The following is a 23,889-nucleotide window of genomic DNA, read 5'->3' on the forward strand; positions in this document are numbered from 1 at the left end:
ACAGCTGAGAAAAGACTGCTAGGAAACTAAATTCCCACTGTGTAAAATGTGTTAAACTTTCTCAGACTAGCTGATCTGACTGAGGAATTAGATCTCTTTAGTATATCAAAAAGACAGCAACTTCTGGCACTGCAAAGAGAGTATAGCTCTGCTCTGACTGAGTTGCATTATTAGTGTTAGTGGTCCTTCTATTGTATAACATTCTCCAAATTTTACAAATATTATAAATTGACCATAACTGTCTCATAAAAAGATTGTTTCAAGCTTTAATGTAAAACTGACAAAAGGTATAGTATGCTTAACCTCTAGAGTCCCTGCGTCCTCATATGAGGACCGCACAGCTTGGGTTTCCAAAGCTCAGGACTCTAGAGGTTAATGTAATTCTTATCTGTTGCAGTCGATTAAGTATCTACAGTACAGTACGTCAGATAATTGTTTAAAATGCCTGTATACGTGCTGATGACAGATTAATAATGTAAGGTAAAAGAATACTGCTGATTGTAGCAGCTTCGCATCATCTATCTTGAGGTGTTTATTCAGTAAAGACTTGTCAGTCGCTTTTTCTTCCATCCCCGGTCTAATCCTGTATGAATCTACAGTAGTACATCCCTAACTCAGGGCTTTGGTTGACTGTATACTCTCTACTCGTGGGTATGGGATACAGTATGGCCGTTCTGATCAGAGGTGCTGCTCAGTCTGGGCTGTGGCGCCCTCTGGAGGATGGGAGAGCTCGGTGCTATAGCGGCTGGATTGTAAATGATAAGTGATAAAACCATGTATTCTCCAACTTGATCGGATTAATTGGTCACCTTGAACGAAGTGTTTTCACAGACACTAACACAAGCACGGTCCTCGGGCTGCAGTGTGTGTCTGTGTATGTCTCGGAGAAGTGACGTGTGCTAGCGGCTTATCTGGTGACGTGTCTCTACTGCTCTCTCTCTCTTCCCTCACGGAGTAGCTGGATGGAGCCACACTGACTCCGCCGAGCACTCAAACTGGTACCAGTAACAAGCCAGGAGTCGGTTTAAGGACACCATGGGGAGTACGTGACATTCTGCTCTTTTATAAACACGTCATTGGTGATTTCAATTGTCTGCTGTCTTTTTAATCTCTAATAGTATTGGACATAAAGTGCATGTCGGGAAGCTAATAAGCTAACCTTGGATAGGTTTTGTAGCAAGTTGAGCTAGCTTATAACGGGAGCTAAGTATGTGTTTATATCAGATTTTGCCTCACTGGGATTGATTTAAGTTACCGAAAATTGTGTCACGGTTAAAAGCCGTTTCTAATGTCTTGCGTTGTTTTTTTTTTCAGACAGGCGCCAGAGCTTCCTGTTTTACAGTGATTGCTAGTTCGTTTTATGTCTGAATGCTAGTTAGCTGTACGCTAACGTCAGTTACCTGTGTGAACTGTTCATCTAGGATAGTTTAACGTTACTGTAAAAACAAATCGAGGTTGGTTATTCTGCCTGTATATATGAGTGCGATGATAGGTTTGCAATGCCAAACTGGCTGATAGAACACCAGCAGATCATTAAATCGCTTGCTGTCAAAGTCAGTTTCAGTGATTGACACAGCTCAATACCTGGTTTAACATTCAACAGCGCAATGGAAAACGGTCGAAAATGGCTACACACTGGATACTAATTATTATCAAGTTCTTCGCGTGATGTTTTGTCATTGTGGTTATAACTAAGAGAATATTGTGCTTGTTGTTGCACTGGTCCGTTGACCCGGCTGCCTAGTTAAACTGCGCTGGCAGCTGTTTAGCTGATGGTTAGTGATGACGTATCATCTGAGCTGACCAGCGAGTGCAAATTGCACAGATGTGCTGATCATCAGAAGAGTGTGACTGATTTATATGTCAATGTAATATTCCTTTAGTGATTTAACCCGCTGTTCTTTTTGTCTAGTTAAATTTTTGGAGGTCATCAAGCCGTTCTGTGCGGTCCTGCCAGAAATTCAGAAACCAGAAAGAAAGGTAAGCTTAAGAAAGCTTTGCACTATCTCTGCACTGTGTTTGCAGAACTGAATGGATATGAATTACACATGTTCCCTTTCTAATCTTCACAGATTCAATTTAGAGAAAAAGTACTATGGACGGCCATAACGCTATTCATCTTCCTAGTGTGCTGCCAGGTTAGTATTTACTGATAGCTGGACCAAAACTGAATCTGCATTTTTGTTGTTGTTGTTTAGTTTGTTTTTTTTACAGTAATCACAAAAATGCACTGAAGCAAACTTAAGCAGGGTTAAAGAAAACACTGAAATTTTAAATGTGATCATTTTTTGTTTCATCAGCATTTGAAGACACTCATTGTGGACATTTGTTCAAAATTCCACCAGCATGAAATTTACGGACAAATGGCCACTGAAATACAATAAGTTCAATTTATTTAGATGTAGGCTACTGACCAACCACCATTACAAGAAAAGAGGGCATGGGAGGAGTTGAGATAATGGTGTGTGTTTTCAAACAGTCTCCTCAGGAGACATGAATATCTTTGTTAACAGACGTTAGCCTAGGTTGTTCACATAGGCTACTGAAGGGAACAGCTCTAGAAGGTGATGTAAGAAGTGTCACAGATTGTTGTGTAAGGAATGATAAAGAAGAGCCAGACAGAGATGTGCAACTAGCCAATCAAGGTGTGAAATAGAGGTCTTGGCTTGAAAAATTACAAAAAAAACCCCACATCAACTGTTGCACACATGCAGGCAAGGGCAAATATGCTTACATTCTTGAGATTTTACTTTCTTTTCAAAATCTGCACAAAATCTGCAGAGGTGTCATCGGAATTCTGTGAATTCAGATTCCGTTTGGCCCTGCTGACGGCAAACTTTGATGATGACAGTGGTTTGTGACTCATGTTTTTCTTGATTCAGATTCCCCTGTTTGGCATCATGTCTTCAGATTCAGCAGATCCTTTCTACTGGATGAGAGTAATCCTGGCTTCAAACAGAGGTGCTTGCATTGCATATTTATGATCGACCGTCAGTCTTTAATCACACTGCTTTTTTTACACCTCTTGTGCTGCTCCAACAAGGAGAAATAATCAAATTCCACTGTTGTTATCAGGCCTAATCTCATTATATCATGATAAATAAGCGGTCAACAGTTATTGGTCCTCTTGTATTGTTCTTGGTGCTATTGTTGTATTAACTGTGACTGTGACACTGTTGTCCAGGTACTCTGATGGAGCTGGGTATCTCACCCATTGTCACTTCAGGCCTTATCATGCAGCTGCTGGCTGGTGCCAAAATCATTGAGGTGGGAGACACTCCCAAGGACAGAGCGCTCTTCAATGGAGCTCAGAAATGTAGGTCTTATTGCTCACAACATTAGCTATTTTTACTTGTCATATACCTCTGAAGCCTTGACAGTGTTTTATATATGTGCTCAAAGCACTATTTCTGTGGTAGGAACACGGGTGCCGTTGGCGGGGGGGGAGTTAGGATGATTCTAAGGGCCCACGAACTTTGGGGGCCCACAGAGACTAGCTTTGGGTGAGGTTGAGGGCCCAACTTCAAATTTTTTCATAGGGCCCAAAACTGCTAGCGGCGCCCCTGGGTAGGAACATCAGTTTTACAGAAACCCTGCCTGTAATGTTGCCAACTGTAAATAATTTTTTTTCATCCTTTTGCAGTGTTTGGAATGATCATCACCATTGGACAGGCCATTGTATATGTAATGACTGGCATGTATGGAGACCCTTCAGAGATGGGTGCAGGGATATGCTTGCTTATCATCATCCAGGTTAATAAAAACTCCCACTGCAGCTCTCTGTTCCATTGATCTATCAGTCAATGAATTCCTTTTTCTAGCAAACAGACAAATATAGACTAGTGTTGTGATCACAGTAGGGATCCTTTTATGCTGTGTCAGAAAGATACTGTACTGTCAGTTTTGACAGCCCTAATGGCTTTGTTTACTAAAGACAAATTTTACAAAGCTCTTCCTCCTTCCTGTTGTTGCAGCTCTTTGTTGCAGGTCTGATCGTCTTGCTGCTGGATGAGCTGCTGCAGAAGGGCTATGGGCTTGGCTCTGGTATCTCTCTTTTCATTGCAACTAACATCTGTGAGACGATCGTCTGGAAGGCCTTCAGCCCCACCACAGTCAACACTGGCAGAGGTACAGGCACTGGGAACAAACATTTTAAAGCTGAGTGATGAGAAAGGAGCCAAATTGCTTAATCTGTATTATAATTACTAACCTTGTGAAACGTGTGGATTATTCAGGCACTGAGTTTGAGGGAGCCATCATTGCTCTATTCCATCTGCTGGCCACCCGCACGGACAAGGTGCGTGCCTTGAGAGAAGCCTTCTACAGACAAAATCTGCCCAATCTCATGAACCTCATCTCCACTGTCTTTGTGTTTGCAGTGGTCATATACTTCCAGGTGAGCTGGCAACACCGACTGAATACAGTCTATTGTCTTACCTGTATTTATTGCACCAAATGAATTTGGACTGCAGGTTTTGAAAAGAATTTACCAGCTTACTGACTTACTAGCACACTTTCTTACTTTACCAGGGCTTCAGAGTGGACCTGCCCATCAAATCAGCACGCTACCGTGGTCAATACAACACCTACCCCATTAAACTGTTCTACACCTCCAACATCCCCATCATCCTGCAGTCTGCCTTGGTCTCCAATCTTTATGTAATTTCTCAGATGCTCTCAACACGTTTCAGTGGCAATTTCCTCGTCAACCTCCTGGGAACCTGGTCTGTAAGTATATATAGGTGCTCCCTCCCCAGCACTTTCCACCTCAGTCTTTGCAACAAGACCAGGAGACTGTATTATGTAGTCTTGTTTTCACACACAGGGCACAGTCAGGTTCTGACTAACTTGTATTCTAGAAAGTTGTGGACATACACAACCTCTAATATATTTTTTTTAAATTTAGGACACCTCAAGTGGAGGACCAGCTCGGGCTTACCCAGTGGGTGGTCTCTGCTACTACCTTTCACCCCCAGAGTCATTTGGTTCTGTTCTGGATGACCCAGTTCATGCTGTGATCTACATAGTCTTCATGCTTGGCTCCTGTGCTTTCTTCTCCAAGACATGGATTGAAGTTTCAGGATCCTCTGCCAAAGATGTAAGTGTGTACAACTTTGTTTTTTGGAATATCACATTAAACTGTCCACTAATATTGATTTATGCATCTCAGGTGGCGAAGCAGCTGAAGGAGCAGCAGATGGTAATGAGGGGACACAGAGAAACATCTATGGTGCATGAGCTTAACAGGTACAAAGCAAGCAAACGGTGTCTCAAGTTTCATGTTTGCTATGTTCAACTTGTGTAGTTATAATTGATTTCTATTTACAGGTACATCCCCACAGCTGCTGCTTTTGGTGGTCTCTGTATAGGAGGGCTGTCTGTCATGGCTGACTTCCTGGGTGCTATTGGTTCGGGTACAGGGATCCTTCTGGCTGTGACGATAATCTACCAGTACTTTGAGATCTTTGTGAAGGAGCAGAGCGAAGTGGGGAGCATGGGAGCGCTGCTTTTCTAGAAAATACCAACTTGCTGACACACATCAGACAAAAAATATGCCCACCCCCACCCCAATCCTTTTTTTTATTTTTTATTTTTTTTATTTTGCAGTTCACACAATTGGTACATTTGCAGCTGGGATAGGTCACTGTTCCCTGCCACCTTAATTTTCCACCATAGCTCTCTCACATGTCAGTGCTGAGAAAGCATTCTGGTTACTCCCAGGGTTGAGAAAAGTATTGTGTCTCTTCAGTCCTTTTTATTCCAGTAGCTACTGCCCATGTCTCTGCAGCCCCACAGACTGTCTTATCAGCTAAAGAATGCCTAAAACACAAATGTGTGAGGTGTTGTCTCTGGCATTGTTCATTGCAGCATATTCAAGGAACACTTAAGACAGCAAAAACATGTTAGTGCTTTTTTTTTCAAGCTGAAAGCACTTTGTCTGGACATTTCAGGTGAGTTGAAAGAAAACCATGTTATGTTCATCATACAGTGATCATGCTTGAGATGTCTAGGAGCCTATACTAGAATGAGAAAGTATAAATAAAATACTTTTACTCCTGGTAGGGTTTCTGGTAATCTCAGGCAAACAGTGGATGGTTTTCATTTACTTGTGTCTTTTAAATGATGGACGTTTTTATTCACTCTGGTCTTATGTAGGGCACATTGTTTGTCCACTGTCTCCGGGTCCTCAAATGAAAGTGTTTGTGTTACTTGTTCTTTTATTCCCAGAATGAATTGCTGCGCAATACTGCCGAGACGGTTGGGATGAGGGTGGGTTTGATAGGGATGAAAAAGGGTTGTTTTTTTTGTTTTGTTTTGTTTTTACTTTATGTAACAAACATAATTGTGTTATTACGAAAACAGAACTTTTTCCAACACACCTTGACATTTTGAATTCTCGTCTCCTTTTTATGCTTTGCATGCTCTGTGATGACTAGAGGATATGGTTTGCAAGTACAATATCGAATGTGGCATAGTGGCACAGCAACCAGATGGACTTAGCACAAGTTGATATAATTGAATTGACATTAAAAAGTAGTAAAACTTAAAAAAAAAACTCACAGCAACAAGCTTTAACATAATTATGAACATCTTATGGATGTTTCTACAGTTGGGTTAATTCAGTTGTGGTTTGATTCAGGTGCTGCCCCTTGCACAATAACTTCCACTAGAGGTCACTATGTGCGAGGTTTAAGATGAACCCGCTTCACAAAGTATAACAAGGTGAAATTTTGCTTTTGAAGCTGTATACGCATTTAACAGCTAACAGCAACAATATCACATTAGTGTTTATATCAGTTGTTGCTCAATAGAGGTTTAGACAAAGGGGAAAAAAGTTTGGAATTGTATTCAAGGTCAAGCAAAAAGTCATGTTGGCTAAAACTCACTACTTCTAGATATCATGGACTGAATACTAAAGGCCCCAAGACGTAACTGAGCTGGTAATTAGCAGGAAAATTGGTAAATAATGGGAAATCAATCAAAATGTATTTATATAGCACTTTAAAAGCAACGTCTGGTCGACCAAAGAACTTTACAAGGGCAATATAAAACAACCCAGGAACATAAAGACACGAACTACACAGAATCAATAGAAGGAAGCATCAGACAATACTATGTATTAAAAGCCAAAGTAAATAAATATGTTTTACCCGGTGATTTAAAAGTTGTCAAGTCTGTAGATGATCGAACATGAAAAGGTAAACATTTCACAATTTAGGAGCTGCAACAATAAAAGCCCTGGGAACCTCTAAAACAAACTGGCTCGAGGATCTGACTACTCTAGTCGGGTCGCGCCAACTCAGCGAGGTAGGGCGGTGCCAAACCATTAAGAACCTTAAAAACAAAAATCAATAGCTTAAAATGAATTCTAAAACTGACTGGAAGCCGATGAAGAGAGGCCAGTACCGAGGTTATATGGTCAAATTTCCTATTACCTGTTAGACGAGCAGCAGTATTTTGAACCATTTGAAGACGAGTGAGAGACAACTGATTAACACAAAGTTATAATGTCTAGAGGTTATAAAAGCATGGATTGCAATCTGTCAATGTCATCTTATTTAAAATGAACACAGTTTATTTAGGAATTAATTTAATTTTTTACATGTATAAGTGCAGAAGATATATTACTGCTTTTATATAAACAACTTAGATATTTTCAAGATTGTTGTAAGCGGTTATAATCAGTCTTTCATTATATATGCCTCCAGTCCACGTGTCGAAGTGTCCTTGGGAAAGACACTGAAACCCCCCGATGGTTAGAGCCATCGGTTGAGTTGGCGCCGCAGATGGCTGCCTCGGTTCTGTACTGGAAACAAATTCCTTGTATTTAAAATACTTGGCCAATAAAGGTTGATTATCCTTATCTTATATTTGAAACTGTTCCTTTAAAAAAGCCGAGTGACGTCATTATCGTGCGCCCACATGTGGACAGGTCAGGGGGTTAATGTGTTGTTGGATGCCGGGTAGTTTGTCAAATGAAAGACTTGCAGTTGTGAAGTAGTTATTTTTGTCATATTTTACCACTGCGGACGAGGCTCGTTGGAGAAAATCACACGCCGACATGTCGTACTGCAGGCAAGAGGGTAATTCTGAACTTCATTCATTTTCAGTCCATGGCTGGGCAATGTCATCGAGCGAGGTAGCTATGCTACGCTACTTCTGTAGAGCTAGCGTTATATAGTACGGTTAGCTAGCTGGCTATTGGCGCTTTTCGTTTACCTCGGAAGTCGGAGCTGGGAATGATCACAACCGAGTTAAGTGTGCTCCAGTTTCAGTACCAGTTGAGTCAGATTAGCCGTTGTTGGCCATTGTTAGCAATACCAATGTAAAGCAACGCGTTATCTGGTATTTTGCGCATACAAGCACTGTAGCAACATGTTCACAGGTAAAAGTTAGACAGTACTGCGTTTATGACTGTTTTAATGGGACACGAATAAGGCAGAAGTGCCACTAAAGATGATATTACTGCAGCTTTTTACTGCTGATGGGCAGAACAGCCATCTTGATTTTGAGGTCGGGGTCAGTGAAGTTCGTACGACTTTCCCACTCGGAAATCCACTTCAGGGGACAGTCTAGTTGAAATTTCCAATTGGCAACTAATTCTGACTTCCTAGTTCAAATGGAATGCACCGTAAGCCTCCAGCTACAGGTTGATAATAAGTTCAGGCTTTGTGGTGATTGTAACTTGCATAGTTACTATATATTGTTACTTATGTTTGACATGTAAGCTAAGAGACCAATAGAAAGAATGATCAAACTGCTAACGTTGAAGTTGGCACCCATTCTGGTGTTAGGGTCGTCAAACGCCAGATCATGTTGATGCAAACAAAAAATTCTGGTATAACTCCAGTGCGCCCTCAGCTGTCACTATAAACCCAACAGTATGAAAATGTGTTTTTGTAAAACCCGTATTTGCATTGTGAAGTTATGCTAACATGTCGTCCAGGACCAGAAACTTACTGTAATGCCTGTTTTCTGTGTTTTTCTTATATAAGGTAAAGATCACATCATCTTTGTGACCAAGGAAGACCATGAGACACCCAGCAATGCTGAGCTGATTGCAGATGACCCCAATGATCCTTATGAGGAGCAGGGTTAGTCATTTAGTTTATTATGGTAAAGCTGGAGTTTCTAAAGTATTTTTAAAAGTCTGGTAAACAACAACACATTGATCCTACACAAATATTATGTACTGTACCTATAAAACTGCAATACAGTGTCCTACCTTAGGTTTAGCCTTTAAAAAATTGTACTGTGCATTGTCACATGTTTTAAAAGATTTGTATCTTCAGAGGGAACTGTTGAACTGGGACTGAAAGCCTTAGACTAGTGATGTCAGAAATGAGGCTTTCTGAAGCTATGAACGAATTTCTTTGTAAAAATGTTGGTTGTTTTGAAACATTTGAATCACTCACGCTGGTGGCATCTGCTGGCCCAATGCCTGTAAATACAATGGAAACTACCAACATGATGATTCAATGAGTGAAAAGAGTATCTTTTTGTAGATGTATATATTTTTTTATTTTTATGAAATATATTTATGTATGTGTATATGGGGTGAGAAACGCTTATGTGACTGGACCTTGATGGGGGAAGAGTGTTATCAGTGTTGGAATCATTTTCACAATATCATTGTGTGTAAATGAATTTAAAGCTTATGTATATTATAGATATGTCATATATAAAAAAGATATTTATATTCATATACCTTCAAAGTGGGTATGACTAACATTTTCAACAAAACTGTTTGTAAATAGTAGGTCTACATTCTCTTATGGGGAGTGCTTGTGACCGGGGCTGTAGATGCGGGAGTGTTCTCAGGAGTTTTATTCAGAAAAACAATTTGGCCAAGTGTTTTAGGACTTAAGCTGTTTCTTTTTTGCATAAAGCATCTCCTACTTTAGAGAATATTCTTTCACATGGCAGAGATGTTGCTGGAATGCACAGATATTTCTTAGCTAAATGAAACCGAGTAGGGCAAAGTATTTGGTGTGTGACCTAGTGTTCCAGAGGATCACTTGTTCTGCATAGGTATGGATAGCGCTGAACCTCCACTGTGGCAGCTGCAGTGGCACTCTGCCTTCTGAGTTTCTCTGACTTTGTTGTTGAGCAGGTCCCAGAGTTTGTCTTCTTCCTCACCCCTCTGGTCCGCTGCTGTTGATGACAACATTTTTATGATTGAAGTTTACATACTGTATATATGACACTTTTCCAGACTCGGGGGGATTGTTGATGGTGACAAAAATGAAGTCTATCGCCAGCCTTTGCCCTTAATCCATTAATGTATTCTGCTGAGTTGCTGTTGTCTGGTTTCTTTTTTCATTAGGCCTGATCCTACCAAATGGAGACATCAACTGGAACTGCCCATGCCTGGGCGGCATGGCCAGTGGGCCGTGTGGCTCTCAGTTCAAGGAGGCCTTTTCCTGCTTCCACTACAGTAAGGAAGAGGTGAAGGGCTCTGAGTGCATTGACCACTTCCGTAACATGCAAGAGTGCATGCAGAAGTACCCTGAGCTGTATCCTCAGGAGGAAGATCAAGAAAGCTCCACCCAGACAGAGTCAAATACTGGTTCTGCCTCTGTTGCTCCGACCGAGGGCTCTGCCTCTCCTGAAAGTGACTCTACCCCAGCAACTTCAAGTGTCTCAACTGACAGTGCATTAGCAACAGACAACCAGACTGCCAGCTAAGGTTAAACACTCATCATCCACAGGATTTTGCTGTCTGCGTGTAAGCACTGTCCAGCATAAATGACTCTCCATGAGGAGCTTTGATTGGTTCTTTTACCTTTTTAAGCCTACGCTGAGGGCCCATGTGCGTTCACACATATGGATACAAAGTAGTCGGCAGTGTCTGGCCTCCCTTGGCTCAGTAGTTCTGGGGATCTGTGGTGTTGAGCGTGTAACTTACATACCTTGCTACCACTGGACAGTTGTTTTTCTGGTGTCCACCATAGCCAGACATGGCAACAATGATGGCAGTTTGTTTCCACACACACAGTTCTTCTTTTATACACCCGAGTTACTGGGACATACAAGACATGGCAGAGAATTGGGAAGCTGGAGCCCGTGGTCATAAGCTTTTCCACTCACTGTCCCAGCTTTCTGCATCTGTATGTGTGAATGTATACATAGAGTAACACAGCTCTGACACTCATGGGCAATATTTACAAGGGCCATCAGAGGAAGACTGAATGCAGAGCAACGTAGCGCATGTACAAAAGTGTAGGCTGCTTTGTTTGCTGAGCACTCAAAAATCAGCGAATGATATGGTTTAATGACAGTGGGCCAACATGTGGACTGAAGGGACATTAGCGGAAAGACACTATTTGCAGCAGGTAAATTAATTTTTGTGTTTGTCCAAAGAGCAGATCTTTGTGTGTGTTGTCCTGGTAATGTTACTGGTCAGGATTATCACTTAGCACTGATTTATTACTATTTAATTTGACAAGTCTAAGAAGTAACCACTAGATTTTAAAAAATGTGAACAACGTTCAGCTTTTCTTTACAACTTACCTCTACTCGAGACAGCTTTAAATCTTAACAGTTGAATCCATTTGCTTGAGAGACCAAAACACAGGTCATTGGTAATAAACCAAGGCTGCTGTTGTAGCTTCTGTGCAGTGGACATTACATCAGTCTTAACACAGATGGTTTTAACTGTTTGTCGACATCTTGCAGAAACGTCTGGGTCTCCATCTACAGTACATCTGTTCTCATATGAATAATGGCTTTTTTTTTTTTTTTTACTGAGACTGCGTCTGTCCTAGACCAAAGTGGCTTGTCATGTTTCACTGACGCTGCGTAATGTTTTTGTTGTCTCACTATTGTCTAGAGTCGCCATCTGGATGTTGTGGCCACCATTCAGTGTCATTCAGGCCTTAAATGACTTAATGGTTTTTCCTCAAACATGTCTAGATTAAAATTGTCAATTTCAGCTTCCATTTTTTTTTGTCTTTTTAAGCACAAAACGGGTGTGGTCTTATGTCAGTGATTCTTCTCTTCACATGTTGAAAATCAGTTTTATGTGATCTTAATCACATAAATCGTCTAATATTACACAGACAGGTATACTATCTGATAATGGTATCTACTAAGATATAATGCTAAGACAAAATAATACCATTGTATTTAAGACTCATCTGATTATGCTGTCTTTCTATTAGTACAGCTGAGATATACATATCTTTTAAATGGGTTTAATCTTCAAGCATATATCCTAATTATCTTTATTTGTAACATGTTATAAGTATTAGCAAACTTATGCTGCCTATGTCTTTGTATTTTATTTTGCACTTTTAGAGTTTAAACCTATTAGGAAGTCAGGGATGATGAGGTTGGAGAATGATTTGCCACTTAGGTCCCTAGCTGGATACAAATCACTTAATTGGCCACTTCACATATTTTCTCTAAAGATAAATGAATACATAAAATGCTCTTTTGTACATTGGTCTGTGGTAATGAAAAGGAGGAGATAGATTCTTAGGGTTCTGGGCTCCATTTGTAACTTGGTCCAATATGGAATCAACTAATGGCCGTGAGGTGATGATCAGTAAACTTGTATGTCAACAACACTACAGTACAACACACTAGCAGACATTCAGTGCGACCACCCGAACATTTATTTCAGTCTTTATTTTGGTACACAGCCACATATTGTGAGTACTTGTATTAATTTTTTTGATCTACAGTGACCATGAGTTTGATTCTTGGATCATTTCTCCCTCACCAATGCAGTTTGTTGTCCAGTGGTTTCAGTACTAGTTATCTGCTGTCCTGTGAGTATCCTTGAGAAATCAGCTCAAGTGCATCTTGCCCTTTTTTTTATCATATGGTTCACGGACATCCATTCCTCAGACCCTCTGATATAAGTAGACCCAGTCTGGGTGTCCAGGGGACCGCTACACTCTGCATGGTAACCAGCAGACGGCCTGTCCCAGCCTCTTCTGGGCCTGCCAGCAGGTACTCCATGCCTGGTTTCAAAAAGAGTAAGATGTATTGTTTTAGAGTAATACCCACTTTGTCCCTTTATGCTCTTGGTTACACTGGTTGGGCTCAAATGTTCCTCTTTTAAAGCTGATAGACGATCAAAACTGTGAAACTACAGCCAGTACATCACATCCTGATTACATGTTCCTTTTCTGTTCTGTGCTTCATGTCTTCCACCACCAATTCCTTTTCTTTGTCATGTCTGTAATGTACCTTACCTGGGTTTAGTATAGGACAGGTGCAGCCACGACTGGTCCAGGACAGAGGATAGATGCTAGTAATCCCCAGGTACACTGCCACCTGACCTGATCGAAGTACCTTGCGAACTTTGACCTGTACTTCGGCATAGCTGCCTTTGTCCTGAGCAGACAGCACGCTGGCCTTGATCACTGACGTGGGTCACACAGGTAGGTTTGGCCAAAGTTAGCAAAGACTGAGAAGGTATTTTTAAGTACGAGTCAAATTATAGATCACAATTTCTAAGACATCTCCTACCATAATCATGTTTGGTCTTACACAGGTCAGACACACTCCTCAGCTTTTTCTCCTTACAGCTGCATTTTCCTGTGTAAAGACACTGGGATATGCTCTGATTGACATATAGATCCATAGTTTGAATTTTCCCCACACATTTTCATTGCACATAATGAGCATTATTTCAAAGTCGGCTTTGGACGCTCACCTGTGTAATGCAGAGCAGAGACTGCAAGCTCCTTTGACCACTGTACCTCTTCTTCAGCTGGGAACATATGATCCAGATCAGGGATTTTTCCACCACTGGGCACATTGAACACCTGATTATTTGTGTAGCTGCAAATGTAAAATAGAGCGTAGACCGTTATGGTTCAGTATTAGCCTCTATTTTAGCCTGCTTAGAGTTTGGTAAAACCTCTGACCACTGATTAAACATATGGTTACCTGTCCAGGCACAGCCCAGAGGTTGGATCACAGCTGTGAGGGCAGGCACAGGGTTTGCAACCCTCCTCTCCATATCCCCAGTAGCCAGGCAAGCAGTGGCTACAGCTTGTGCCCCCTACGCCTGATTTGCAGTGGCACTGGCCACTTCTAGGGTGGCACCAGGGTCCCTCCTCTCCAGGACGAAGGGGCAAAGAGCCCTGTGGATCACACCAGCAGTCTGAGAGACAAAGAGACAGATACAATTCTCTATACTGCTCAAACGTGGTTTTTTTCTTATTTTGTTGTCAAATTAGAGACAGATACAATTCTCTATACTGCTGAAACGTGTAGTTTTTCTCTTATTTTGTTGTCAAATGATGCACTTGCAAACATGCCAGCAGATGGAGCTGTGAGACATTTATGGTTCTTTTCCATTTCATTCACAAGCTTCCCTAACTTTGAATTAATTCTACTAAGATAACAATCATTTACTTTGCTTTTCTAACCAGATGTCAACACATCAGGCAATATCCCAAAGGAGTAAGTAACCCTCCCCCCTATTCTTTGTCACTCACATGTGCAGGCATGAGGGGAGTTGAGATGCAGGGATGGGTGGCGATGGTAGCCATGGCGACAGCGCTGGCACCTGCGTCCAGCAGTGTTGTGTTGGCAGTCGTCACAAACGCCCCCGCTGGTGCCACTGGAGGAAAGCCATGCTCGCTGGGAGAAGTGACAGCTATTTGCATGACCGTGGCACTCGCACTCTGACGACATACAGGTGGATGATGTCATAGCAATCAGAGAGATGAAAGAGGGACATAGTGAGGACATCAGGGTGGGGAGGATAGAGAAACTGAACATGGAACATGAAATTTAGATCACTATATATAGCACACTAGTGGATACTGTTATGAAAATGACTTGTGATCTGTGGTGACATTTATAAAACAATAGAATTTAAAGATGAAATATCTTTATAATATTGAATCGTTGCTCATGTAAAGACCAAAAACTGGCCCCTTGACTTAGCCCATCTTAAACCTCCACTATACAAGCTGGAGCCTTAATAGGAGCAAAGTTTTTCAGTCAAAGTTGACACCCGCAGTTCTCCCCTGATACTGCTTCAACACTTTACAGTCTCTTCTTTGGCTTTGTCTCAACAAGATGACTGCCCCCATCTAACAGTCATGCAGTCCTGTTGATGATCCCTTACTCTGGCATGGATTTGGCTCCCCGCTGCTGCCATTGGCGGGTCTCCAGGGACGATCATTGTAGAGTGGGGCACACTTCTCACAGTGGTCCCCTGTGGTGTGGTGAGTACACAGACACCTGCCAGACACCTGGAAGACACATCTGGTGCTGCTCAGTTATTTAACAGATGTTGCAGATACCTGCTGTCTGGAGATTGCTATACAATTGATCCAGGCAGGTGGTGTAAAGAGTAAATCAAGCTATTTAAAGCTCTTTAACTGGGAATTTTTCCATCAGTTTACCTCTGGCCCTAATACCCTGACACATGTGTTACACAAGACTGTAATAGGACCCACTATGTCTCACAGTCCCTTTGTGTGTTGATCTTCTACTTTGACACAAGTGAAGAAGCTACTCACCATGTTACTGTGCTTTCTTGTGTCTTGGCTGCTGTTGTATGGTACACAGTGCTCAGCATGTCCATGGCACAGGCAGGTACCTCTGGCCAATAAAGTAAAAATAGCATAAGGTACCGAGGCTGAGTTTTCTGCAGTGTTTGTAGAGGCCAGGGCTGAAGCTGTGGGTTTTGTCCCTTCTGCTGGGGTGTTTGGAGGTGCCAGACAGGTCTGAGCTTTTAGCAGTCTGATGCGGAGATTAGTGAGGGTGAGGCGGGCAAGGGCCTGTGGACTATATGGGTCCAGTGTTTTAGTGGTGCTGGGTTCCAGTGTTCGTAATATTACCTAGGAGGAGAAATAGCACTAATCAGTACTGAACCAAACAATGCAGAACAGTATAGATAAGCTGCTGGATACAGCAAAACCACCACATGTATAGTCTCTTACCTCCCCACCGCTGCAGGGGGTGGCACTGGTGTAACGAGACGTACACAAAGAGCCTGGCTGACTAAAATCATCAGACAAACCAAACTCTGTGCTGCAGTTGTGTGCAAAGAGCTTGAGAGCCTCCCAGGTCTTCCCAAAGTCAGCTGAACGTTCAATGGCCATGGCAGCAGGCCGGGGTGACCTGAACACCAACACCACATGGGACAGACAGAACTGTGTTTCCAGGTCCAACTGGATCTCGTCCTGCTGCGTTGGCATGGCAGTACCTGCACCTGATGCCCACCACGTTTCTGGGTGCAAGAAAGGGTCGTCAGTCATGTGAGCAGGTGGGTGGGGGTCCTCAGGGCAAAGATGCGGGGACGCAGGAGGGTGGGGGCATGGGTTGTGATGGTGGGAGGTGTCACCACAGCAGCCTGAGATGGTAAGTAGAGTCCTGCCACTAGCCAGGTTCCCTATGGGTGGACTACAGGCACGGTCCCATCTGGAAACTGACACAGAGGGTAATAGGGAGTCAATGAAATTCAAGTGTTGAGATAATACAAGTGTTTATAGGAGTGCTTTTACTGAACAGTATATCCTGTAACAGAAAGGCCTTCACAAAAAACAAGCACTTTCCAGCACTGACTGACTTCATGAACAAAATCCAAAATCCTCTTCGTTGTGTTTTCTATTAATTTTTCATTTGCCTGTGCCACTGCAGCTTGCTCTGATGTGACAGAATCCTGTCCTTTCCCCTCTGGACAGCATTAAGACTCGGGTTGTAACCTGTGTGGCAACGCAAACAGCAGGCACTATCAAAATCATCTGCAACATGAACGACTTTTGCTTTACTTTTACTTTAAAAGACAGCAGATGCAATGTCTCAAATGAAGACACTGTTATCAGGTTAACTGACATTAATCCTAGTGGAGTCACTACAGCGATCTGCTCAGTCAATAACACAGCCTAACCACAACACTAGAAGGGAGGTTTAGCCACAGTGACGCTGATTCAGAGAAACGGCATCAACAGTGACAGAGACACTGACACACCTCACCTGCTCCGCTCTGCGTCACAGCAAAAACCAGCCAACTGAGTGCCACCAGCATCTGATGTCGCCTTTTCCCAGGCATACTAAGCACTCTCATCCTCTTTTCTCTTGTGTTTACAACATACGCGCTGGGATACCACAAAAATTAGTGCCAACATTATGTGTGGTCAGTGTAACGGACAAGCGCATTTCTGCCAACTATGCAATGCGCAAAGCGTCCAGATGAATTCCATTCTCAGGAATAATGTTGAAAGACTCCTTGGTGAAGTTCAAAGCTTCCTCCGGGGCAGGTGGTGCGTCTCTCTGACAGAAGTAGATTGCGCGCCCCTGGTGCAGCAAAAGAGTCCGGTCCAAGAGTGAATAGCCTGCTCCACGTTTGAAATTACGAAATGTTGCCGTTTTCAGTTTTGATGTTGTCCTCATCTATTTTGCCCAAAGGGTCTCCACTGTATGCCAATTAATTAATGTGAATTCAGTCAACCCCAGAACTCTGTTCCCGGCTCAGGCGAGTGCTCTTTACGTTGATGCACAGGAGAACAGTGTGCGCTGTATTTATCCGCGCCCCCCTTCCCCCACCCGCGCGCGCACAACACACCCACCTCTTTGCCTGAATGGATAGATTACTCTGCCATTCTTCATTATGACACTGGATAATAAACACAGTATGGCACATGGCAGCCCATTTAAATTCTTTGTAACCACAAGCATGTCCGAAAAAGTTCAGTATCTTCTCTCTGTGGCGCACACACTCTGAGTTGGAAGAATAAACACCATGTCTCTTCAATTTTATGGCCCAACTTCAAATACTGGAGCTAAGAAAACTGAAACAGAAGCCCAGAGTTGGATGTGTTTTCATAAATGACTTTAATTCCATACAAATTGTTGACAGACCTCGCTCCATATTTATCCCAAGTGGAGAACATAAACTGGATTACCAAGGAGATGGAAATGGGAAGATGCTGATGAAGTGTGTTATGTTTGTACTGGGAGAAAAGGGTGTTTTAGAAGCAGCCAACAGTCGATTACTCTCATCAGTCCCTAATGAAATTGATTTTAAATGTATCTTGATGCTAAAGGGTTTTATTCCCTTTTCCAGTTCATATCACTCCATCTCAGTATCTGTTGTGCATTTGTCTTTGTTCACCCCTTGCTAGTCTTTCCTTTCATCTCTCTGCCTGCCTCATGCTTTCCAGTCTAACACCAGCTAACGTCTGGCCGGCCTCCACAAAATAAAATCCCAGAGGCTCTCCTTCATTTTTATGCATCTCACAGTTTCTCCTTTCATCTCACTCCAGTGTTACAGTGTATGCTAAAAATAGCTTTATGGGAGTTTGCCAATTTTGAGGAATTGGCTGGTATCTGGTAATGCTAGAGGATGATTTAGAGTCAGCTCTGGCTTGCTGGGACACCTGGAAATGAGATTCACATCTTCTCCTAGGTTGAAAAATGAGAGGACCTCTGTGCATGTGTGTGTTTGAGGAAGAAGGATAATGGATAAAACATAGAGTAAGCCCTACTGATCATCACAGTGGTCCAGCCTTGTCTTCACTGAGAGAATCAGGCTGGTTCTGGAAGAAGGTGCCAAAACTGTACACTATCAGTCTAAAGTTTTAGAGTGCCTCCATTTTTCCAGTTATTAGTGTAATTCAACAGCTGATCAGATTTTATCTGCATGGATATTACTGCTGTAGAAGTTCCCACAAAATGTGTTGCACTTGTAGGTTGCTTTGCTTTTACTCTTCATCTGCATGTCTGGACACTGTGTTGGCCATTTGAAGCCTACTCCCTGGTTCTTTTCTTCTACACTTTGCACACATAGAATTTGTTATTGTAAGTCATCAACAAAAGTTGGGACACCTGTAGGAACAATTTGCATCAATTTTCAAGGCTTTCTTTTACTTCCATTGCTGCAGAACAGATGTACAGGAAGTTAACCTATTACTTGATCCCTGAAAAAGGCCTGATTTACATGAAATTTACATACATTTTGAATCTTCAGTGACTTTTTTTTTTTTTTTACCTGTAGTACATTACTTCTTAGCTTTGTACCATTTAAGGTTATTCTCCAGACTTGAACTGCTTAAATGTCAGTAAAAACAGGAAGAAATGTGGGAGTTCTAACACTTTTTGCCTGTACTGTAGGTTTCAGTAAATGTATAAGTCACAGAGGTTTGAGGTCAAGGTTTGTGGTGCTCATAAAATATTTTTAGAGCAGCCATTTCATGTGGAAGGAAACTGTTTGGTTGCTAATTTTAGCTTCATAATACAAAACACATTTCAAGTCTTAACTGACTAAATTGTATTTTTTCTGTTTTACTTAATAGACACATAGAGCTGCCTATATTGACTTCTTCCTACTCCATTCAAACATGTAATAGGTGTAAGCAAACTGATTTTGAATTAGTATTGGTTGGATGTGTGTAATCATGTGTGTTATTGTCATTTATTCATTGTTCTGTTCTGTTCTGCATGTTTGAAAGAATCAATCAATCAATCAATCAATCAATATTCAATAAAAGGCTTGTTTAAAATGTGATCAAGAAATCCACACTGCAACATGTTGTACTAAATATGCAGAAATCAAAATGCCTCCTCTTGTTTTTCAGTACCTTTCAGTGAATCTGTTGTTTAAGATGTATCTTCATTATGGCCCCCAGATATGAGAGGTCAAATACCAGCCAGGAGAGGTCACAGGAATCGTCTGCCTCCCCCGTGACCGCTTCTCTAATTGCTCCTATTTCTCTCACTTGCAGGGCTCAATGCAGGCTGGGGTTTAGGGATCCAGGGTCAGATGAACAGGGTCACCCCCCACCTTGCACTATGATCTTCAGTGTTTGTCCGGACTGTTCATACATGCATGTGTTATACGCATGGTGTCACCAGTGACGTGCGGCCAGGGGAGGCTGGTGAGGCAGAGCCTCCCCTGTCAATCTTGAAAAGAAAAAAAAAGTTAACCATAAAATATAATAAATGTTAATATTTGTCGGCTGGTGTGTGTTGTAGGCCCTTTTGCCGTTCAAATCCGATGTTGAAGGAATTATTTTCAATAAAGAATAGCAGAATTTCCGTATGTCCCGTTCAAATACATGGAGGAGATGCGCGATGAGGCAGCACTTTGCTGTGCCTCTCGGTGGATCGTGTAATCCTCACAAACTGTATGCGATGCAAATAGTGTGTCGCTGTCCCTCTATATATCGCAGATAAAATGCTTTCAAACACTCTGATTATATGCACTGCCTTGCCATAATCTGGATGATGTATAAAATGTAGTTCTGTAACGTGTTTAGGCTGCAGATTAACCATAAAACCCAGTAAAAAAGTTACTCGGTGAGGCAAACAGTACGCCTGCCTCAAGGCAGAGGGCGCTAGTGAGCCCACAGATTCTTGCGCTACCTACAATCTTCTTCGTGCTTGTTTATATTTCCTTTACAATCCGCCTTATCAAAATGGAAGATTACATTTCCAAGCTGAGAAAATTCGCAAATCTGGACTTTCAATCAAAACATTTTTGACAGTCTGGACATTTTTGTCCAGAAGGATCTTCTTTATTGAAAACATTTGTTTTAATATTGGATTCGAACGGTAAAAGGGTTTGTAATACATACCAGCTGATAAATGGATTTCGTGTACAAGTAAAGGTAAGACCATAAACTTTTATTATTTCTAGTTAGAAATAAGCTCAATAGGAATAAATTTTAACCTCAAATTAAATATGGGTCACGTTTGTGTGAAGAATGCTGATATGAGATAAACATAACGCATTGTCTGTTAACAGACAATTTGTTAACAGTTCATTTGTATTTGTAAATCTGACTGTAAAAGAGTCAGTGCCTCACCAGCTGTCAACCTCACCGCACGTCACTGGGTGTCACACCCCACACCGACTTCTCTCTCCATGTCTTCTCTCATCCTTTGTGGCATACATGTCAGCTCATATGTTCCTCCAGGCATGAAGAGGATTACGCTGCTTTCTTACATGACTTTATTGCATGTAGGCCTCACTGGCTGCCTCGATTTGTTTCTGCAAATAGTTTATCTATTGCATGTGGATTTGAAATAATTATATTTATTACAGTCTAATTAAATGTTTGAGTTTGTTATGGCATTTTTGTCATGTAGTGGTGTATGTAGAGTGTACTTGAGTTACGCACTGAGGCCTGTTTAATGTTTTTTTTACAGGAAAAGCTTTACCAGGATGAACTACACAGCATGAAACATACAGACCTGATCCAGGAGATTCTAGATTTGGCAACTGAACTCATAAAAGAAATCCTTCCTCAGTCCTTTGCCCTGAAAAACATCAGCTCACACAGTTTGAAGTTAGGCCAAGGTTACAGGTCACCTGCAAAGGTCTGAAGTTCAAGTCCAATAAAAACCTGGTTAGTCTGTTCCTTGGACTTATTACAGAGGGGGCAGCTCTTCATTGCTGCCATTTTTTGTCATGAGGCTTGTGTCATGAAACCACAGAAACGTTTAGAGGCAGTTACTTCACATGCATGGTGTCCCTTTGATGAGAGAAAATGAACAACACTGTCAGATCAGAAACTGCTAGAGGCCAGACAAGGCAGGATGACCAATGACAAATTAAAGCTGTGAAGCATTTGAGCACACAGCAAACCAATATTACATGCATCAGTGCGTGGATGTATCTATGTGTTTATCTATGTGTGGATTTTTAGATGTTCAGGGAAGAATTATGGTCATTAACCCTTACAGTAAATACAGTATGTGGGTGTGACAGGCAGAACAGTTTCAGTTTATTCTTTACTAATTCTTAATGAGGAAGAATGTTGGAAATGTTAAGGAGTGGCTCATTTGAAGAGGCTTCAGTTGAGTGATGATGACTTGTTTGCAACCGTAACTCCTTTTTAATATTGGACAAATGAACCTTCCACCCACAAGCACACTCCTACTATACCCCCTAATGAGGGGGTATAGTAGGGTTCCATCAGCTAACAAGCTCAAGAATGACTTTTGTGCATCACCAAGTCACTCATGTAAACACACTGGGGCTCTGACAGACTAACACATACATAAAAGGTGCACACACACACACACACACACACACACACACACACACACACACACACACACACACACACACAAACAAACAATTGTTTGTAAACTCTTTCTTAGCTTTATATCAGCCACTTGTATAATAAAACCATTGGAATGCCAGACCACACACACTGGTGATCTACTGCAAAAACACACATGGACATGTTTTACAGATTCCACTGACAACCTTTTTATTCTTCCAGTTTATACCCATATATTTGATAAAACATACTGACTTGTCTTATATAACAGTTTATTTTAGCTGTCTCAACTTCACTGGGGTTGGTCAGCACAGTAGGCTGGGGAAAGATATTGGTCACTCATTAGTAACATCAGTTAGGTCCAGACAGCCAACAACACAGTGCTTATGTTGCATAAATACAGAGGTTTAGTTAAGATTTTTAACTCCACATCACTGAGGTTCTCCCACTGTGTTGAATATTTTTATGACCCCTGGTGTCTGACTTTGGTTCCCCTCCTAAAAGTCACACTGAGTAAAAATTCAATGCAGCTGTTTGAGGTCTGGAGCCACAGGCTGGGGGTTCTAGTCTGTCTCTCTCATGTCTGGCCACTTTGCTGCTTTAACGCCCTTCTCATCTCATTAAACGCATCTTTACTGGCGTGCCAAGAGTTCACCTCTGAGTCACCCAACCAGTGACGGCAGCTTCAACATATAGCCAAGCACAGGGGTCATGGTTAAACAACGGTACTTCAAATGACTGGGCAGAGTCAAAAATCAAATCTGTAACTTATATTCTGTGGCATAAATAACAGCTATATGTTGGTAGGATATAGAAACTTAAATTATCAGTAATTCAAGGATGAAATGTGATGAAAATGAAATTGTGCCAACAAATCAAACTCATCTGCTACTTTAGCAGAAGTGAGGGGGTCCTGATAAATCTGAATTTTAATCTGTGATTCATTACAAACTGAGAAAGTTCTCCTAAGTTGTCTTCTTTAATTGGAGAAAACAGGAAACAAATGTACTTGGTGTAACTTAAAATTATGAGTTCAGTTGACTAAACATGCAATGAATTGTTGTGTAGCTCAAAACTTTACTGTAGTTTGTTGCCTTGAAAGTTTGACCTTTTTCTTTTTTACAGTGTGCATGGAGGCAGCTTCATCCATATGTTGTTGGTATCTGCTTTAGTCTTGCAAAATGCACAGCGATGAAACACGGTGATGTCAATGTGACATTTACCGCCCTCTTGGTGGTTCTGTTTCATCTGTGAACTGCCACCAGTGATGTTCATTGGCCACAGTGATGGTGTGGCTCAGATCAGATGTCCTTTAAAAGGTACAAGTTGCTTTGAAAATTGGGTGTAATTATGGGTATTAGGTGATAAGTGGTCCTAAATCATTTTTTAACAAAAAAGTCCAGGAGTTCTTGTTGTTTCTAGCTCTATTGTGGCAATGTGTAAATTATAGTAAGACAGTTTTATCCAACTTTTTGATACAGTACAACTAAAGACAATGTCAGTTTATTCTCAAAAAAGTGTAATGAAGAAAGTGTGTCCTGACTTTTGACTGATGGTGTATGTGTGCAAAAGCTGAAATCACTGCATCTTTTCTGCAGGAGAAAAGAGATATGCATGAATCAGTGCAATCACTAAGACCTTGTCCAACTCTGTGACATAAATGGGGATATCCAGTGTTTGATCCTATCTGCCAACATCTGGCCCCCAGGATGAGCTGAAGTTAGCAGCACATGTTGATTTCATTAGTGTAAAATGGCAGTTAAATTCACAAATGTATGACCCTCACAACATCCCAGCATTGGAAAAGTGGGAGAGATGGAAGAAAAGAAGTTGGTGAATAATTTAAGGATGTTAGGATAAAGAGGGTAGACAATGGATTGCACATCTGGGTGATGATGTAAAG

The 23,889-nt window shown here is 41.6% G+C and overlaps 3 protein-coding genes across 7 annotated transcripts; 2 read left to right on the top strand and 1 right to left on the bottom strand.

The window, feature by feature from the left end:
• The first annotated feature begins 800 nt into the window (after positions 1 to 800).
• On the top strand, positions 801 to 6,273 carry LOC109956207 (SEC61 translocon subunit alpha 1). The gene is made up of 12 exons (XM_020593157.1): positions 801 to 1,042; positions 1,913 to 1,980; positions 2,073 to 2,138; positions 2,883 to 2,961; positions 3,185 to 3,316; positions 3,644 to 3,753; positions 3,975 to 4,128; positions 4,236 to 4,396; positions 4,531 to 4,728; positions 4,907 to 5,098; positions 5,171 to 5,247; positions 5,329 to 6,273. Exons 1-12 carry the CDS (start codon positions 1,036 to 1,038, stop codon positions 5,513 to 5,515), a joined length of 1,431 nt encoding a protein of 476 aa, XP_020448813.1. The 5' UTR covers positions 801 to 1,035; the 3' UTR covers positions 5,516 to 6,273.
• A 1,620-nt stretch (positions 6,274 to 7,893) lies between these two features.
• Positions 7,894 to 11,940, top strand: chchd4a (coiled-coil-helix-coiled-coil-helix domain containing 4a). 3 transcript variants are annotated; one of them, XR_002274350.1, is made up of 4 exons: positions 7,894 to 8,084; positions 8,997 to 9,095; positions 10,328 to 10,889; positions 10,932 to 11,940. XR_002274350.1 is itself a non-coding variant. In XM_020592528.1 (3 exons), the coding sequence occupies exons 1-3, from the start codon at positions 8,063 to 8,065 to the stop codon at positions 10,687 to 10,689; spliced, it is 483 nt and encodes a 160-aa protein (XP_020448184.1). In that variant the 5' UTR covers positions 7,894 to 8,062; the 3' UTR covers positions 10,690 to 11,940. The 3 variants fall into 3 exon arrangements, 2 of the variants coding, with proteins under 2 accessions (XP_020448184.1, XP_020448185.1); XM_020592528.1 differs by having other exon boundaries at positions 10,328 to 11,940; XM_020592529.1 differs by lacking the exon at positions 7,894 to 8,084 and adding an exon at positions 8,149 to 8,386 and having other exon boundaries at positions 10,328 to 11,940.
• A 514-nt stretch (positions 11,941 to 12,454) lies between these two features.
• On the bottom strand, positions 12,455 to 17,491 carry LOC109955989 (netrin-4). 3 transcript variants are annotated; one of them, XM_020592686.1, is made up of 10 exons: positions 16,954 to 17,491; positions 15,918 to 16,405; positions 15,495 to 15,815; positions 15,098 to 15,224; positions 14,460 to 14,648; positions 13,906 to 14,122; positions 13,670 to 13,797; positions 13,483 to 13,551; positions 13,206 to 13,376; positions 12,455 to 12,971 (listed from the first exon to the last, which is right to left on the bottom strand). In XM_020592686.1, exons 1-10 carry the CDS (start codon positions 17,042 to 17,044, stop codon positions 12,835 to 12,837), a joined length of 1,938 nt encoding a protein of 645 aa, XP_020448342.1. In that variant the 5' UTR covers positions 17,045 to 17,491; the 3' UTR covers positions 12,455 to 12,834. The 3 variants fall into 3 exon arrangements, 2 of the variants coding, with proteins under 2 accessions (XP_020448342.1, XP_020448343.1); XR_002274360.1 differs by lacking the exon at positions 12,455 to 12,971 and having other exon boundaries at positions 13,289 to 13,376; positions 13,483 to 13,564; XM_020592687.1 differs by lacking the exons at positions 12,455 to 12,971; positions 13,206 to 13,376 and having other exon boundaries at positions 13,459 to 13,564.
• Positions 17,492 to 23,889: the final 6,398 nt, after the last annotated feature.

Source organism: Monopterus albus, unplaced genomic scaffold (assembly GCF_001952655.1).
Source record: "Monopterus albus unplaced genomic scaffold, M_albus_1.0 scaffold18.1, whole genome shotgun sequence".
NCBI classification, from domain to species: domain Eukaryota; kingdom Metazoa; phylum Chordata; class Actinopteri; order Synbranchiformes; family Synbranchidae; genus Monopterus; species Monopterus albus.